Source organism: Trichomycterus rosablanca, chromosome 6, assembly GCF_030014385.1.
Source record: "Trichomycterus rosablanca isolate fTriRos1 chromosome 6, fTriRos1.hap1, whole genome shotgun sequence".
Classification (NCBI taxonomy): Eukaryota; Metazoa; Chordata; class Actinopteri; order Siluriformes; family Trichomycteridae; genus Trichomycterus; species Trichomycterus rosablanca.
Window position 1 is genome coordinate 40512492 of NC_085993.1, and position 19608 is coordinate 40532099.

The 19608-nt window shown below is 37.0% G+C and overlaps 1 protein-coding gene across 1 annotated transcript; it reads right to left on the reverse strand.

Moving 5' to 3' along the window:
• Positions 1-6121: 6121 nt before the first annotated feature.
• On the reverse strand, positions 6122-18250 carry LOC134316560 (V-set and transmembrane domain-containing protein 2-like protein). Its single transcript, XM_062996955.1, has 4 exons — positions 18067-18250; positions 8989-9158; positions 8231-8275; positions 6122-6667 (listed from the first exon to the last, which is right to left on the reverse strand). Exons 1-4 carry the CDS (start codon positions 18170-18172, stop codon positions 6140-6142), a joined length of 849 nt encoding a protein of 282 aa, XP_062853025.1. The 5' UTR covers positions 18173-18250; the 3' UTR covers positions 6122-6139.
• Positions 18251-19608: the final 1358 nt, after the last annotated feature.

Sequence of the window (19608 nt, forward strand, 5' to 3'; positions counted from 1 at the left end):
TCAGCCATTGCATGGCTCCCCTGAAGCTGAGAGGGTTAAGGACCTTGATCAAGGGCACCCTGCTATCCTCCTGCCCTGTACTGGCAAGCACCTATTGACTCCCACCGGGCCAAGACTCTCTTTTTGACTGACTAAATATACGGCCTGAGGAATGTTAGTGGGTCCGAGTACTCATCTACTCATCAAGCTGTTCCTATAGGAAGAGGTATTGTAATGTCCTGATCTGCCATGCTTGTTCTGACCGTCAGAGGGAGTTGCAGGACAATGCAAGTGTGGTTCTTGTATAAACTAAACTTGACTAGCATTTTCTACTTGATTGTGAAGGTATAAAGGGTGTACATTTTGTTTCTCCACCTGATTTCTGAATATTGATTTACTTTTGATAAAAATGACAACATAATAAAATTGGTTGTTTTTTGTGACTTGAGATTATTATTATTATTTAATAATAATATCTTACCACTCCTATGCAGATGATGCTCATTCTGTCATTTCCTCCCTCAGGCACACAAGTTTTCAGCTTGCATCTCTAGCATGTCTGCGAGATATCTCACAATGCATGCCAGCTCATCATCTAAAACTCAGTCCCAGCAAGACAGAGCTGTTACTCATTCCTGAAGATTAATCTCCAGCCCAGGACCTAGTCATCTTTCTTAATGACTCCCAGATCAGACCATCTGATAAGGTAAGAAGCCTTGGTGCCGTCCTGGATAACCAACTGACCTTCTCTCCTCATATAGCCAACATAACAAGATCGTGCCGGTTCCTCCTCTACAACATCAGGAAGATTCGGCCATTTCCCTCCATGGAAGCTACTCAGATTCTGGTCCAGTCACTTGTAATCTCACGGCTGGACTACTGCAACTCCCTCCTGGCAGGTGCTCCCATGTCCACTACTAAATCCTTGCAGCTCATTCAAAACATGGCTGCTCCAACCTAAACACTGCCACATCACCCCACTGCTGCATTCTCTACACTGGCTTCCTGTAGCTGCACGCATTCAGTTTAAAACACTGATGCTCGTCTCCAAAGCCAAAAATGGACCAGCCCCAAGCTACCTTTGAGGTCTAATCAAACCCCGCTCTGCACCACGCAACTTCCGAGCCGCTAGTCTCGCCCGACTTGATCCTCCACCCAGGACTAGAGGAAGACAAGCATCAAGGCTCTTCTCTGTTCTGGCACCCAAGTGGTGGAACGATCTGTCTGTATATCTGAGTCTCTTGCTTGTCTTTAAAAAACGATTAGAAACCCACCTTTACTAAACACTTAAGCTGACTTGTACTTACTAACACTCTTATTTATTTCTTTAAAAAAAAAAACAAAGAAAAAAACCACTTTGTTTTAACAGGGTTTTAGCAGATGTGTTCTTGGACTGTTGTTTTACTTAAACTAGAGTAATGAAATGTTTACTATGGAAGCACTTCTGTAAGTTGCTCTGGATAAGAGCGTCTGCTAAATGCTGAAAATGTAAATGTAAATTTTTTACTTACAGAATTTAGCCAGAGCTAAAAATTGTTTTTTGCTTTGGGCAGTACTTTTTAGGGGTCATCACAGTGGATTATTCTGGTTCCTTCTTTTTTTTTTTCTTCTTTTTTAACCTCTTCATGTTTCCTCTGTGGCTGTGGGAGGGCAGAAGTAAGCAGGGAATTAATCTTTCTTCAGGTGAAGCTGAATTGAAGCAGCAGGATCAGAATGTAACAATCATTGGGTGGAGAGGTGTGTCCGTGTGATCTGAGCCCTGCCAAGTCTGAGTGGTTTCATGCTGGCATTGTCACCATGGCTGTATAACAGCAGCCATGTCCTCCTAACATAGCAAGGTCATGATCTACTAAACACATTCAGATCAGAGATGGGTTTAAATGTTTTGGTTTACTTATTTTCTTAGTTGCTAACTGCCAGCAAAAATGCACCACCTTCATGACAAACAGAGATTATGTTAGTTTGACTCGTTTAACTTCGTAAAATACACATACACTGATCAGCATTAAAACCACCTCCTTGTTTCTACACACTGTCCATTTTATCAGCTCGACTTACCATGTAGAAGCACTTTGTAGTTCTACAATTACTGACTGTAGTCTATCTATTTCTCTACATATTTTTTCAACTTGCTTTTCCTCTGTTCTTTAATGGTCAGGACCCCCACAGAGCAGGTACTATTTAGGTGGTGGATGATTCTCAGCACTGCAGTGACAATGACATGGTGGTGGTGTGTTAGTGTGTGTTGTGCTGGTATGAGTGGATCAGACACAGCAGCACTGCTGGAGTTTTTAAATACCGTGTTTACTCACTGTCCACTCTATTAGACACTCCTATCTAGTTGGTCCACCTTGTAGATGTAAAGTCAGAGACGATCGCTCATCTATTGCTGCTGTTTGAGTTGGTCATCCTTGAAATCTTCATCAGTGGCCACAGGACGCTGCCCATAAGGCGCTGTTGGCTGGATATTTTTGGTTGGTGGACTATTCTCAATCCAGCAGTGACAGTGAGGTGTTTAAAAACTCCAGCAGCACTGCTGTGTCTTATCCACTCCTACCAGCACAACACACACTGACACACCACCACCATGTCAGTGTCACTGCAGTGCTGAGAATGATCCACCACCTAAATAATACCTGCTCTAAGGTGGTCCTGTCCATTTGAAGAACAGCATGAAAGGGGGCTAACAAAGCATGCGGAGAAACAGATGGACTACAGTCAGTAATTGTTGAACTACACAGTGCTTGTATGTACACCCTTCTGAGAACCTTACTATGTTATGACTGATTATGACCTTAAAAGGCTAGATGTGATAAAAAGATTGTATAGGACTGTGTTTGCCCTTAAAATATTTTTTAAAAGGTTGTGTGTTAATAATACAGTCTGTTTTAATTTACCCATTCTCGTTCAAAATTTATAACAATTAAAATTACTAAAAATGATGGGCATTACTACACTCACTAACTAACCCTAAGATTTAAATCATGCATCTTATAGATTAATAATTATGTTGTTTCTCTTAGTTAAGCATGACTGTGAAATTATACAAACATCCACCTTTAAACAGCAAGGAAGAATCAGAACACCACATGGTAGCACCCTTTTTTACAATGTCTATAATTCATAATTTTAGGAACCATAGCATTTTTCATTTCTACATTTCATTTGATGTAGAAATGTTTAAAAGTATCATAATGCTTGTGTTGAGGGCATTATGGTACAGTCTGTTTCCATTCCCTGTGCTTAACTAAATAACTAAGATAGGGTCTTACAGCACAGAGTAGGCTTTTCAAAGAGTTCAAAAGAACATTATGTTTTGAACATAACGTGAAATAGCTAATTATAATGATCTGTTTTAATATGTACCTTTGTTCCCCAAATCTGAATGTTCAGTTTAGGGTGTGAATTTTTATACCTAGATCTTGAGTTTATGCTTATATATTTAATATGAACGACACAAAAATGAAGGGCTGTGCAGGTTACATTAAAACTTGTAATGTTATATTGGTCACTGTAGGCAGCACGTTTGTCTGTTCCTTATGAAGCTGTGGTGTCATGTTGATATAACCTGGAAAATTCAGGTACTGTTACATGCAGAAGAACAGGGCATTAAAGGTATGTTTAACTGTTTTAACTGGACAGTTGATCCTTGAAGTCTTCCGAAACTGGGATTTGAACCTTTCAGTTAATAGCCCAAGGCTCTAAGCTCTAGGCTACCACTGGTACTCTAGTGTTTAACATTAGAAGTCACAGTGCCCCTATTGTCCTGTGGTGATGGTTTTTGATGATGATGATGATGGAGATGGTCTGTGTAAATAAGTATCTCACAATAATGTTCACATAGTGTGTTTTAGTGCGCTTGTTTGTTACACGTTAGCTAAGGTACAGCCTCAAATTCGAGAGATCTTCAAAAAGTTTACGCACTTTTATATTTTCATTAGGAACGGTCAGGGTGGGAGGAGTAGTAATTGTTCGTGTCTGAGAGACTGAGAGATGCTTATAGTCCAGATTAGCACCATCTGATTTCCACCTTTTTGGACGCTCAAAGAAGCCTTAAGGGGAAGAAGATTTTCATGTGATGATGATGTGAAAGCATGCAGCGGTGCATCAGTGGCTACGTGATCAACCAAAAAGTTGGTATGCTGGAAAAATTGATCGGAAGGTGACTGTAGAAAAGTGATGTAACTTGTTTTTGAAATTCTTAATGAATAGAGTGTTTAAAAAGTGCAGCAACCTTTTAAAGAACCCTTGTATATAATAATGTAAGACTTAATATAAAAATAGATATTACCCAGTCTCCTTAAAATGTCTTTTAAGGAGACATATGCTACCATTAAATTTATGTCAAGAAAATGCCTCACTGCTACATATTTTAATGACTAAAAATTTGGTAAGTGCATGAAAAGTTTAGAAACCCCAGCAGCTCTGCTAAATCTGATTGAAACTTTTTCATATAACAAAATAACATGTATAGTAAATTTCTATTTATGTTGTTTCTATATATTACATAAAAATGATATGGAGCTTGTTTTCCTTATATTGCATTTCCTTATATATATTCTCAAAAGGTTTATAAAACACTTTATAGCCATTGTTCATTGGCATCATTCCAGTACAAGTAGTCTACTTTTACATCAATGTTTCGATTAAGAAGATTTGACTGGATTTTTAGGCCCATACAACACTTCAACTATGACAGACCAAGTCATTTCACATGTGACAAATACAAACAGGACTAAATAAATGCTTGTCTTTTGTACTTTTTAAATAATATAAAAACAGCAAAGACACCCTTTGTGATTTAAAGTTTACCCACTTACCTAAGAGCAATCTTTTCACACAGATGGTACCTGATGAGGCAAATAGGTTTTGACAGGCACCCACTGAAGCACTTTGACCTTGACACACAGCTGATTTGTGACACACAACTGATATTTTTTTGCACAAGTGTATTAAACATTATGAAATGTTGCACTATTTCAAGTCAGTAAGATTTTGCTTTAAGGAGTCAGTGTAAGAAAACATGTAGGTAACCACTTTTGTTTTAATATTATATTTACAGTTCATATATCCACTTTTAAATTATACACATAATGGGTGTGTTCGAAAAGCTAGTGAGCTCTCTACATAGGCAGCATTTTACGTCATTCTACGAGCGCTCCCGAGAAGGAGGCTGTTCGAAATCCTTGATGCCTTAATATGCTCACTAGTAAGGCATCTTAAAATTTCAACGCTATTTTGACTCAATGCAGCACAACTTTTCTCACAGAAAAATAAAAAAACATGGCAGACGTTGCAAAAAGTTATTTTTAAACGTAAATAAATAATTCATTTTTAATTTGTATAAACTTGCACAAGTGTTTATTTGCAAATTCGGGCTTGTCGGCGAATTTAACTGTTTTCGGTACACGAAGGGGGATGTTAGTTGAGATGCTAGCGCGTTGTGCCACCCCATCCTATTGGTTTGAATGGCATGATGCTAACTGTGTTAACTTAGTAAGCGAAACCCGATGTTATCGCTGTCTAAGTAGTGCGTTCGATTTACCTGCCTTATAAGTCAATGATTAGAATCATCTCTACTGAGGCAGCTGCCTATGTAGGTAGTAAGACAGCAAGGCAGCTCACTAGGTTTTTGAACACAACCAATGTCTTTTATTTTCTTCTTTTAAAATATGAACAAAAAGTATGTATTTATAAGCATTAACAAACATACAGTAGCAAATAATTTTTGTAAGTTTATAGTCATATGCCTATTACCCAAAATTCGCCACTAATTAATATATTACAAAATGTGTAATTTTATTTCTATGTTTTAACATTGCTTTATACTTAATACTGGTCAGGGTCCATGTGGGCCTGGCACTTCCGAAATCCCTGGGCACCTTTGACAAGACGCCAGTCCGTTGTTGGGCCTGTATATAATCAGCGTTTTGCATTCGGTTGCGAGTTTGTAATGAGATCTGTGCCACCTGGATAAAATCAAAAATATATTACACATTTAACACTTACTCACTTCTACAGAGGAGTGTTTGATATTTATATTTTGCTGGTCCTGATTTTCTTATTTTTATACTTTGGGCATAGAGTAAATTCTGAACTTGTTTATTAGAAATGAACATTCATATGATGAAGCTGTTACATGCACTCCTTTCACACAGCTCTACAGCACACAGTCATGAGTTGAACAGTCTCTCTGATATTCTTTAGCATGTTCCTTGTCCTTTTCCACATTCGACTCATGGTTTTTAATTTGACTCTTCTTGCTTGACTGTGTGTGTTTGTTTTCCTGATGGTTTTTGCCCTCATGTAGATGATGATGCTCTATCTGATGATGATCTTCATGATAGAGAGTCGAGGGTGAGTCGTTCTGTGCTTCAGTAGCTTGAACCTCAGGATGTTTTTTGTGATGTGTCTGTCGATGAATCGGCTCCTGCTCTTTGTGATTTTGTTGCTGAGGATGTTTTATTGAGTGATGTAGAATTTGCTCTCCATGGTTTAGACTTTCCTCAGTGAGAAGCTGGGAATCAGGGTCCGGTGGCTGAACCTGCAGGTAGGCTCGAACCGTGTGGTGCTGTTCGTGGTTGTTGCTGAAGTCGATCACTCTGCACTCATAAATGCCTTCATCTGCAGGTTTAACACTTGACAGGCGAAGCCGGTGAGAGATGTTGCTGCCAGCCACTTTCACCACCTTTACATAAATGTAATACACAAACTGTAAAACCTTTTTATCAAAAGATATTTTACCAAAAAAATAATTTACATATATAATGGTACAACAAAACGATATGGTAAAAGTTTCAAGTGCAAAATTCAGGCAGATTCAACCAGCTTGTTATAATTATGTTTTTATTTTTGCCTGATTTACAGCTACAGCTAGATTTACAGTACAGCTAATTAACACCTGCACTCTTGTTACTGCAAAGCTGCCTCCAAAGGTGGTTTAATGTCCCCTATATGAGTAAGCCCCAAACATGGCCACTCTTTTTTATAGACAGAGTTCTATCTCTCTTTTTCAATTGTCACACAGTAGTTGTGTATCTGTCCCAATTTTGAAATCTAGTTGTCATTCTGATTTTATCCCCTATCTGTCCACTATTTTTTGGTGCATTTTCTTTTAATACTTTTGATAGTTTCTGATTTTTTGACCATCCCTTACATTCATCATTCCATTTTTTGGTTGTGGCTCCTTAGCCACAGTATTGCACTTCCCAGGTTAAGCAACCTGCATACAGGGTTTATTTTTACATCTAGCAGGTACAGTGTTTTACTTAGCGGCCCTTAATGAGGCGTAGCCTGCCCTGTTACAAAAAATGCAATCTCGTAGAAATAACCTGGATTTTTGCATTACTCATGAAATGTAGTTAGATTTTTGTTAGATTTTTGATGACCCACTACAAATATATATGGCCTAAACAGTAATGACAGATGTTGACTTCTCCATATTTTCATATCAGTACATTTGTACATCCATTTTTATTAATCAGATTAATTTTTATGCCCAACCCTAGTTAAAGCATTTGATTTCTCACTATTTGGCAAAATATCTCAAAATGTATTCTAAAATCTATGTGGGACTACAAAATAAGGCACCAACTCCAAACAAGTGTAGCTTAAGCTTACATACATTATTACTATTAATTATTACATGTTTAATAATGTAACAAAAGCATCAGCAAATAAGATCAGTAGTTAAATTTCAAAGCCTAATGGCAGTGATAGACAGCACTTTACAAAATAGTTGCTAAAAGCCCTAAAAGTATAACCACAAAAATTACTGACCATCTCTCTGTATTCTAAAAAAAAAGAATGAATAAAAAGTGTGCCATGACACATAAAAGGAGTAAAAAAAAAAACTCTGGAGAAACCCTATTACATTTAAATTTTTGGCATTTAGCAAACCCTTTTATCCAAAGCGACTTACAGTACAGTAACAGTTTATTGTCTAAGAAATTGAGGGTTAAGGGCCTTGCTCAAGGGCCTGACAGTCTGCAACCTGGCAGTGGTGGGGCTTGAACCCACAACCTTTTGATTAATAATCCAGTGCCTTAACCACCAAGCTACAACTGCCTACAACTATTGAGAAACAATATGTTTTACATACATTATTACTATTAATTATTACATGTTTAATAATGTAACAATGATTTTAAGTTACTCCAGACTCCATTAGATGATTGTATTTTATGCATTCATGACTATGATATAGTTTACAGTCACAGTATTATAAATAAAAAAGGTCTAAAGCACTCACACTTATCTTAGTGGCATCCCTTGTCATTTCCTCAATAGGTACAACCTGTATTTAAAAACAAGAGATTTTATTTTAAAATGATGAAGCATTTACTAATATACACCATGCAGCCAAAATTATGTAAACACTATAACCTTGTTATACAAGTTGGGACATTTTGTTTGATTAATTCTTTTAAACCTTTATTTAACTGAACTTAATTAAACTGAAGTTGACTTCTTGCTGCTTTTCTACTACTAGTTTCACCTTGGCAATGTACTGATTTTGAATGTTCTTACCAACAAACTCCAAGGCTACTTGCAGCTTTACTTTTTAAAAACCACCAGCCCTACTACCATCTTCACCTTGATATCTGGTGACTGCCAGAAGTGGTGGTGTTGGAGTACACTCGACCACAATAAGCTATTTGCTGAGCTGCTGTTAACCGGAACATGTAGGGTTACGATTAGCTGCTGATTAGCTGCATCCTAGCAGGCTTATTCTAATGGCAATTGCCACGCTTCTGTTAGCATTCTAATTGTCCTCATATGAATGACAACACTTTGGTGTAACAGGATTACATAATAAACATATCTGTATTTCTGTGGATATCGCCTAAATGTGCAGAGCAACATGATGGTAAATGTATATAGTAAATGTTTCATTACAAATTGCACACTTAATAAATACATTACCATAATGGGACAACTAACAGTATGTATTTTATCTAGTAAAAAACTATTTAAATCTATTAGTGCTTCTAAAAAGAAAAGACTTACTTGATTGGTTGTCCATGCAGGTTTCTTAGCCCATTTGTGGAGGTGCCTGAGATACCACCACTGGATTTCCAATAAGACAGAGGAAGAACCTGAACCCCTAAAAGAGCAAGCCATCTCCACATCCTGACCACTTTGAGTAATGACATCATGGGGGACCTCTGTGAAAAGAGCTGGGAAGGAGAGATGAATATTACAGCATCATACAAGGTAATACAGGGTGTCCCAAAAGGAACTGACATTTTAAATTTGCAGCCATTTTTTCGCGGCAAAACCTGAGTTAGAGATTTTTAAATTGCTGTCATTAGTAAACGTTGAGGTTAAATCATGAAAGGGTACACAACCGAACACATAGAAATTGTAAAAATTCACATTAAAATGGTGATGCGAATTGGCCGCCAAGATCATGTGACTTGACGCCGTTAGAATTCTTTCTTTGCGGTTATCTTAAGGATAAAGTGTACACCAACAAACCACAATCTATTGAGGACCTCAAAGAAGAAGTTCGACACAACATTGCTGAAATTTCTCAGCAATTATGTCAACGTGTCATGGAAAATTTCATCATATAAGAGTGAACATGTGCTGCCACGGTCAAGGGGGTCATTTGTCAGATGTTTTGTTTCATACATATCCTCCATGTCTTTACTTTTAAATAAAGCAAAAACATTATTAATGTTCAAATTAAAAATGTGTTTTATTAAAAATTTTAATGTCAGTTCATTTTGGGACACCCTGTAGAAACACCACATAAAAGAACCTTGACGTTAATGTGAGAATCACATATACACAATTACAGCTGAAGTCTGTAAAGTTGATGGTCTATTAACAACATGTATCAGCTATAAACAAGCTCTGAGTGTTAGCATGTTAATGTGTAGGATTTTACGCATTTCCAACAAAAAATATTTAACGTTTTAACTGAACTATTCTCAGTAATGTCAGTGTATGTCAAGCTGACAAAAAGCATCAGCAAAAAGGAACAGTAGTTAAATTTCAAAGCTTAATGGCAGTGATAGACAGCACTTTACAGAATAGTTGCTAAAAGCTCTAAAAGTATAACCAAGAAATTAATGACCATCTCTCTGATTTCTGAAAAAAGAAAAGATAAAAATGGAAAACAATGAATGAAAAGTGTGCAATGACACATAAAAGGAGTAAAAAAAAAAACTCTGGAGAAACTCTAATGAAAAACAATATGTTTTAATATGATAGTTTTAAACCAAAATCTGCTACAGTGAGGGATCCATAATAATTTAGAGAAGGTGACAGTCATGGTGTCCAATAATTGTTTTGCATGATCATATAACAGCCAACCAATTTATTATTTTAATGGTTCAGGTTTATGGTGTATACACATTTTTTGTTGATGATGTTCCTATATTCCAGGAATATAATGCTCTCATTAAATGTTGCTAACATACACCAGGATTCCATCTTTAATCATAATTACTTTTCCCCATTTCCTTCCAATCTAGCTGTCTCTATTTCCCTCCTACTGGAATCCTGCCACCAGTAATACTTCCCCCACACTGTCTGAGGAGGGCTGAGACTATCAGCCCCTCTGACAAGCACATAATTTTTACCTGCCCACAATGTTTTAGAGAGTGTTGCATCACATTTCATAGTGACACAAACTAAGCTCTCCAAATCATTTATCACTAGTGCAGTGTACTGAGGCAGTAAATTTTTGACCTTTTCTTTCCCTAACAGGCATAGCTAATTAAGCCTGTGTTGGTGCCCTGTTCGGCCGATAGCACAGCTGAGATTAAAACTCAAACTTTGATTGAAAGGTAGAGGTTGTTAAGACCTCTATAGCCTACTTTACATTGCTGGTAAGGTTCTATTTAAGTCATGTTTAGAATAAACAGGGCTGCCAGTATTTAAAGATACTTAAACCTGGGTGTGTCCAGTCTAGCTGAACCCAATACAAAGCTAGTGGTTTAAATATTATAGAATTTTAAGGGTACAAAAAAGGGTATGTATTGTTAATTCAGGTTGTTTTTGTCATGTTTGTTTATTTGTTTATTAGGATTTTAACGTCATGTTTTACACTTTGGTTACATTCATGACAGAAGATTCATCAGTTCACAAGGTTATATCGAACACAGTCGTGGACAATTTAGTATCTGCCATTCACCTCACTTGCATGTCTTTGGACTGTGGGAGGAAACCAGAGCACCCGGAGTAAACCCACGCAGACACGGGGAGAACATGCAAACTCCACACAGAAAGGACCCGGACCGCTTCACCTGGGGATCGAACCCAGGACCTTCTTGCCTTTGTCATGTTGTATTTTATCTATAACAATAAAGTGTGACAAATGTACTAAAATAAAAATCTGAAAATAAGAAGAAATCAAGGAGGGGAAAATACTTTTTACGGCTCTGTATACACTACAAGCTCTTTTTTACAACAGCTGACTCAACAGCTTGCTACACAGATTGGCAGTACCTGACATTTCTGCAAATTAAATCTTGCTTCAAGTCATAACCAAGAGCATTCAGTGATTCTTGTGTAGTTCTAGTGTAGCTAAGAATAAACTAATCTGATTTGAATTCATATTTTCCACACATCACTGAGTACATCATCTCTTACTGTAACACTGAGACTCTCATCGACTAGGCCTTTCCCAATATGGAGTTTGTATGATTCATAAGTAAACATAAAAGCAGTGGCATTATGATAAAAAAAACTCTCCTGACATCAGGCACATGAAAAAAAAAATTAACATCGCAGTTTGTTTAAATGATCAGTGATGCCACAACATCTACACAAACAACTAATCGTTAAGGTATTCCAACTCAGACAAATCCATTATAATGTGACACATGTTTTGCTTTTAATGTGATGTATTTGCCCAGCAGACTAAGATACAGTTAATTACAAATGCATCAGGATTGAGCTATTGTTATCTGAACAGTCATAACAACTAAACCATGTCCAGCAAAAAGTGTTTGTGTGCATGAAAGAGAGAATGCAGCTGTGTATGCATTAACAATAGAATAACTTGTTACTAGGGATGTACAATGCACTCTACCCACAATGCAATGCGATTCACGATACAATTTTTTCCCGATTTTTTAAACTGAAATTGAAGACAAATTATGACAAAGTTTCCTTTTATTATTTCTCTTAAGAAAATAAAATAAAATACTGTATTTGTGATTATCTTTTATTTAATAAATAATGAATGCCCTTTTATTTCTGAAGTAGGTACAAACTATGCAAAACTGTTTTGAATTAAGCCCAATTTGGCAAAAAAAAAAAAAAAAACCGAATCTGGCAACCAGGAGTATAGCACCAGTGACGTCAACCAGGCAAGGTGTATAGCGCCAGTGCCCTCTGCTGGTTAAATTGAATATCGATTCATTTTAAATGTCAAATCGATTTGAATCGGTTATTAACTGTCTTGTGGTGCATTGTTACATCCCTATTTGTTACTATAGTGTCAGTGTGAAACCATAGTTTGTTTACAATGTGTATAATGCTGTAAATATTGCAAATAAACTACATAAAATCACTTTACGTACAAAGATTAAGTCGTACAAAAAAATGGAAAATGACTCTAACCTGCTCCATATCTTTATTTTTTAGCCAAATGTTTGTGGACACCCATCCTGGTTATTAAGTTCACATGTTTTAATCACACACAATGCTAACAGGTAAATTTAATTAAATATATGAAATAAATTATACACTTTAAACTTTGTGGCAAGAGTTCAGGGAAGATCCGTAAACACAAGTATCTAAATCAAGAAGTAAGAGTTTAGAATTGAGGAAATCAAGGAATATGGTTTGCCTTTAGAAATCTGTGAGCAAAGGTCCACAGGTAACATTTCCACCAGTTTTGTACTACAATGTATTGTATTGTGATATGAAGTATTACTGTGATAGAAAATATATATATATACATATATATATATATAAAGGATTGTGACTTGATCACCCTCCTCTAGTCGTCATTGTATAAAGTATTAATAATGTAAAAATCTAATCTTTGTTCACCTTTGTCTTGAATAACATTACATTTTTGGCATTTAGCAGACGCCTTTATCCAAAGCGACTTACAGTAATGTGACAGTCTACAGTCTGAGCAATTCAGGGATAAGGGCCTTGCTCAAGGGCCCAACAGCAGCAACCTGGCAGTGGTGGTTCTTAAACCAGCAACCTTCTGATTACTAGTCCAGTACCTCAACGTCCCTTAAGCCATAAAACTTACATTCACACAAACAGCTTTTCAATTACTGCATTATAGAAGTCTTACGTAACACACACTCAAAAGTAATTATGTATTAATAATTTAGTTTGATACAGTGAGCTCTTGTGGAGTAATGGTAAGTGCCATGCTGCTGGTAACAACAGTGCCTGAGTTCTGGGGATTCACAAATACAGAAGGCGCATTGCCTTACATGAACTTAGCCATTGTGGGGACAAACATCACAGCGTCTTTAGTATCAGTCCCAAGCCTGGATAAAAAATATTAACAAAGAGTTGAGTCATTAAGTGTGTTTACTAGGATTTTAATGTCATGTTTTACACTTTGGTTACATTCATGACAGAAACGGTAGTTACTCAATACACAAGGTTATATCGAACACAGTCATCTCCAATTCACCTTACTTGCATGTCTTTGGACTGTGGGAGGAAACCGGAGCTCCCGGAGGAAATCCAAGCGGACACGGGGAGAACATGCAAAGGACACAGAAAGGACCCAGACCGCCCTGCCTGGGGATCAAACCCAGGACCTTCTTGCTGTGAGGCAACAGTGCTACCCACTTAGCCACCGTGCCGCCCGAGTCATTAAGTGTGTTCAGTAAAACATTGTGCTAAATCAAATATGTGGTCAAATGATCTGCTGTGGTGATCGCTAGCGGGGGCAGTCGAAAGGAATCATACATTCATTTTAGTTTGATTCATTTTACAGGCTTTGTTTGAGGTTATAAAATTTGCACACATCAGTTATGTGTTTTACACACACACACACACACACACACACACTGGCCTAAACACAGAGTCCGACAGGTGTTTATCGCCTAAGGGTGGTTGATAGTTGATGGAGGTGAAATGAGGAGTGAATTTTGTCATTCCAGCAAAAACATTTCACATCTAAATGTATCTTTTCTTCTCCCTTGAGCAAAAAGTCATTTCTTCAAAAAGCAAATAGCTTTTTGAAAGGTGCATGCATGATTCATGATAAAATCTTTGCTTGCAGTCTGAGTTACTCTCATATGCAAAATGACACACACTTCAAACACCAATGCAGTGTCTTTTAAATCAGCCACTTTTTATTTTAATGAACAATATGGTAATTGAAGCGACTATAATAAATCAGGAGGATCTGTGCATATAGCTCATCATATTAAAGGTTTTAAACAGCACTGCTACCTGTTATACAGAACATGCATAGTTGGTGCTGTAAGCATTATTGTTTGAAATTCATAATTCCAGTTTATAACTTCTCTAGTCCTCCCTTTTTTAATTTCATAATTTTTTTATTTGGGTCCATCCATCTCTTTTGGCAAGAGAGGTCTCAGACAAATTTATGAAAATGACAGTGACCAATGAAATCAAATAAAAAAAGACTGCATGTTATTGCACATCAATACAGCTGAGAGCTTTGTCAATGCATCAAACAGACAGAAGATGATGAAACATGAATAATAGGGTAAAATAACTAGAACACAATTCTGAATAAGATTTATATATGTATTTGAGCTTCTTCGCTGTTTATAAAGAATTAAAAATTATTCCTTAAAATATTATTTTAAATGGATGGCTCCTCTTGGATGGCTGAATGGGGGGGTATTGGTGGCCAGTGAAACATAGGAATAGAGTGATCGCAGACATTTAACAAAAATAAGATATTGGTTGGTGCTTATTTTACTATGTGTGTGTGTGTGTGTGTGTGTGTGTGTGTGAGGTTTTAGGGCCCAGAAGTAAAAGGGTGAGAGGGTTAGACATAAATAAGAATCCAGCCCCATCATCCGGATGCATTGTAGTCACATCGGCTGTCTGCTGTTTCCTTTATTTCACAATGTACATGTCTGACTTCCTTTAGTTTACAGTGAATGCATTTAAATGATAATTACTTTCAACCAGATAGCAGAGCTATCACGAGCCCCTGTTCGATAATAAATCAGCATCGCCTTGCTCGGCAAACAGTCAGACATGGATGCACATCCTAATTAGGAAAACAAAGACAAAAACAAAAAAAATGGTCTCTCCAGTGGTTCCACTGGTGCTTAATATGCTCAGCAGCTCTTGACTCGACAGACATTACAGAGTAATTAGGCGGAGCCGCTAATGCAATATTGTAATTGTATCAATACAGCCTGCTCCCTAATGCAAGCTGAACACACAGTCATGCCAACTAATCACTCACCATTTCATATTCCTCATTTATCTAATGCATCACTTAGATAAATGTTCAGTTCATATTCATTTGATTATTGTGCTATATTTTTGGTTGATATAAATGCTAATTTTAATAATTGAGATTTTTGTCTACTTACAATAAGTAAATTATCAGACCAAAAATATAATGTTATCCAACATATAAAATACTAATGAAGTAGTTCAGTAGGGAGCCACGTCATGCAATTTGGCTAGCACAGGGGGCACAGAGAAGCAGATTGTTGATGATAAATTGATACATTTTATGCTGTGAATGTGTGTCAACTGACAGATCACATGGACATGAACGTTTTTGTAAATTTTGTAACTGGACTTGTTTTGTAAAACTGTTTTATTTTGGTCAGAGTTGCAACGAGTCTGGTTCCACTGGGAAACAACGGGTACAAAGCAGGAACACCCTGGACAGGGCGACAATCCATTACAGGGCTGCCCCTCCAGATATGGCTAACATGTCTGTGTTGTTCGTTTTCTAAAGAAAACATGCTAAGGTTAAGTCTAGTAACATTAAAACTTGTCAATAAAACTAATTGTGGTCTAATTGTGCCCAAAATAACAGCCTAAAACAATATAAATATGCCATGTAAATACAGCAAAAAGCATGCTAAGCTAATGGTATTAAAAGACTAAATATGCTACTATTTAAGTCTTTTATATGGGTTATCAAATTAGGGCACTCAGGAAATCTGGGGTTTAAATCTCGGTCTGACCAGTCCCAAACCTGAATATAATAAGAAGGGTTGCATCAAAAAATGTGCCAAGTCAGGTATGCAAACCAGAATGATGCACTGCCAACCAGAATGACCCCTAATACTGGAGCAGCCGTAATAATACAAATAAAATGGGTTCTTAAGTTAGCTGGATCACTAAAATAAGGTAAGACTAGTCAAACGACAAAGTGCCTACTACTTAACTAAAATTAATATAAAAGAAGCTTATTCTGGCCAATAATTTAAATACTCAGCACACTAGAATGTTAGAAAAAAAAGGCAGAAGCCCTAAGATGAATTGGTGCCCTGTCTAGGGTATTCCTGCCTTGCACCCAGGGTTTCCCAGTGGACCTGGACAAAGCATTTGAAGCATTGAAAAAAATAAAATAGTAATGACTATAGTAGTATTGAAACATACCCTTTAATTTATTCATTCATTTATTTATTGTCTGTTTTACCACCGCTTTACCCGGATAGAGTCGCGGTGGGTCTGATCCATTGGGCAAGGGGGTCTTTCACAGGCCACACACACACACACACACACACACACACACACACACACATACAGACACACATACAGACACTTAAGGCTGTTTTTAGTATTTTCAGTTGGCCTGACTGCATGTATGTGGACCTGTGGGAGGAAACCAAAGCACACAGACACAGAGAAAATGCAGGCTACACAAAGAAAGGACCCTGGCCGCCCAGCTGGGGAATCGAACCAAGGCCCTTCTTGCTGTGAGCCCCTGGTTTGTTACATTTATCCTTATAAAAATTCTCAATAAAAATACACAGTGCTTAGTTTAATGTACAAATGAATAGCTAAAGCTTTATGTAAATCAAATTAGTTGCAGAGTAAGTTAAAAAGAGAACAAATACAGCACATTACATATAGAACCTAGAATCTAAATGAACCTTTAGGAAAGACATGAAAGCAACCAGAAAACTACTTTATATGATTAATAATTGACTGTAATTTGATTTTAATATTAGCACATACATGCAACAATAGAAGGTTATTAAGACCATGTGCTTGGTCATCAGTTCAGCAGTGTGAGTTTCTGTGGTGTTTTGTTTTCAGTAGACTATAAGTTGGGCTTTATCTTTGTTCTCTGGTATCTGGGGTGTATTGCATACAATAAGAAGAACATTTTGGGTCTGTTGGTCGAGTATAGACTAAAAGAAATAAAATATTTAGCAGGAGCGTAGAGCAAACTATACAATAGAAAAAACTATTTATATCTCCAATACATTTCGGTTTTGTGCAGCAACACGCCTACACTGGAAATAGTAGAGAATGATACCAAAGGATTGTGCATTAGTCTGCACTAAAAAAATTAATATAAATTGAGTAGAAGATTAAAACATAACATTAATATATTTGTATCGACAATTAACGAAATGTTATATTGACCCCTCCAATTGCGTTTTATATTCAAACCTGCGAAGGGCATTTCGGATCTTTTTAGTGAGTCATTTAAAAAGAGTCATTTCATTTGGCTTAGATTACTGATGTTAATATATATATACCAAAAATCAAACATTTATTTCAGCTTCTAACTAGCAAAATAGCTTTATATTACAGTGTTTTACAACTGTTACATGTAAAAATAGCAAGATGTGGGTATTTCATTAACAGTATTACAAATTATTTAACTGTCATTTTATGTGTATAGTATAAAATTAACCAAGAAATGGTTCTCACTACTGATTCCAACTTTTTCTGATTTACAAGCTGATTAAATATGCTAGTTATTTAATTTGAATAAAATAAATTGCCATTATAGGTTTATTTATAATATATATATATATATATATAACAGTTTAATGCCGTTTTTAGTATGTTTAATCTTAATTCAAAAGCATCAGAATTTGAAACGAAATTGACAAAAAGATCCGATTTAAAGAACCGACTCGTTCGCAAACGATTCATCACTATTCAAAGCGGATTGCTTACCGTTACCAGATATGTGATTGTCCAGCTCCACATCCCCACTGGCGTTCAGCGGAAGAAGAAGTCCTGCGTAATGTGAAATCCACAGCAGTGCTCCAAATGGCCCCATTTTTCCTCACTGGCTCTTCACCAAGTTGGCTGGTTCATCCACTGATGTGACACCAGATGTGTCGGATGCAGTCTGTGTATTCTCTCCAGCGGTATTAGATCTCACGCATGAAAACTGCCAAGCTAAAGTTAGGGCGAGGGGAAAAATATAAACACACACAAAAACACGTTTATGTCTGGCTGCTGTAGCCTGGTATGGCGTGCAAAAAAACTAAAACTCGGTTTGTATGCTCCTGTTTTCCTCTCAGGTTTCTCGTTACTTTAGCGCAGCCCTCACCAACCAGCGAGCGCGCCGAGTCTGTGGCGGAGGAACATTATTTATTAGAGGAGGGAGTTGTGTGTGGGCATGACTTTGCTTGGCAATGAGTTAGGCGGAGTGATACGAAGTGGTAATTAATTCATTAAAAATTTATGGCGCTGAGCAAATTCACGCGCAAAACTGGTAAACAGAAAAGCGTGTGATCTAGATAGTTCTTATCTGTAAAAGTGGAACAAATTAAAACATCTATCACATAGTATTGCAACAATAAATTACCCCTGTAATTAATATAAGGTAACACACTGGTGTACATCATAGAGTGAGTGCTGCATAGAAGCGTGGAGGTTAGGGGTCCTGGGTTTGATCCTCACCTCCAATGTCTTTGATTTTTGGCACCATGTTTAATTAGGCTGTCTTCAGCTATATTAGTTTTGTCCCACATTTGAAAACATGATGAATTTTGTACTAATTGAGAGCTAGGAACAGATGCACAGCCAAATTCAGCAGCTTGATTCCAGTGGCGGCTCCTGCCAAATCTCTCAGGGGGGGCAATTGTTGCGATGATGGCCAAGGTGATTTCAATGGGTAAATTAAAGCTTAAATAATTAACATCTTAAGTCATCTGTCAGTTTGCCCTCACAAATAACTTTAAACATGGAGAGAGACCAGCTTTACCATTAATCATAAAATGAAGTAAAGCCTTCACACTAACAATTTAATTCAGTCTTCATCAGATAGCATTTTATTTTAGGTGCAGCAGATCCAGAATAAAGATTGGCATCGGGGCTGATGTGCAATGAATAAAGAAGTACAATTAAACAATTGGGGAGACACAATAAGTGCAATCACAATTCACAATTTAAAAATTACATTACATACTTGTAATTTACTTGTAACTTATATGATTTTTCCCCTTTGTAGATACTTGATGTTTAAATTTGGTCTGGGTGGCTCTAATTCTTAAGTTGCTACTTTATCCTGATTACACGATGGAGTTGCTCCGAACTGAGGTAATGGTAGTCATGGTGACGAGATCGCGACACCAGGTTACGTGTGACACAAGCACGTAAGTGCGAGCCCTCCCGGAACCCATTCAGAATGTATTGCAGCGCCTGCAGTTCGAAAAAAAGAGCCTAACATATGAGTCTATGAGAGCAATCCGGGGCGATTTCAGCCTA

Coding starts and splice junctions, on each gene's coding strand:
- LOC134316560 (XM_062996955.1), bottom strand. CDS start 18,172: ATGGGGCCATTTGGAGCACTGCTGTGGATTTCACATTACGCAGGACTT. Junction 8,276..8,988: donor CTGCATGGACAACCAATCAA/GTAAGTCTTTTC, acceptor TTTTAAATACAG/GTTGTACCTATTGAGGAAAT. Junction 6,668..8,230: donor GGGATGCCACTAAGATAAGT/GTGAGTGCTTTA, acceptor ATTTATGTAAAG/GTGGTGAAAGTGGCTGGCAG.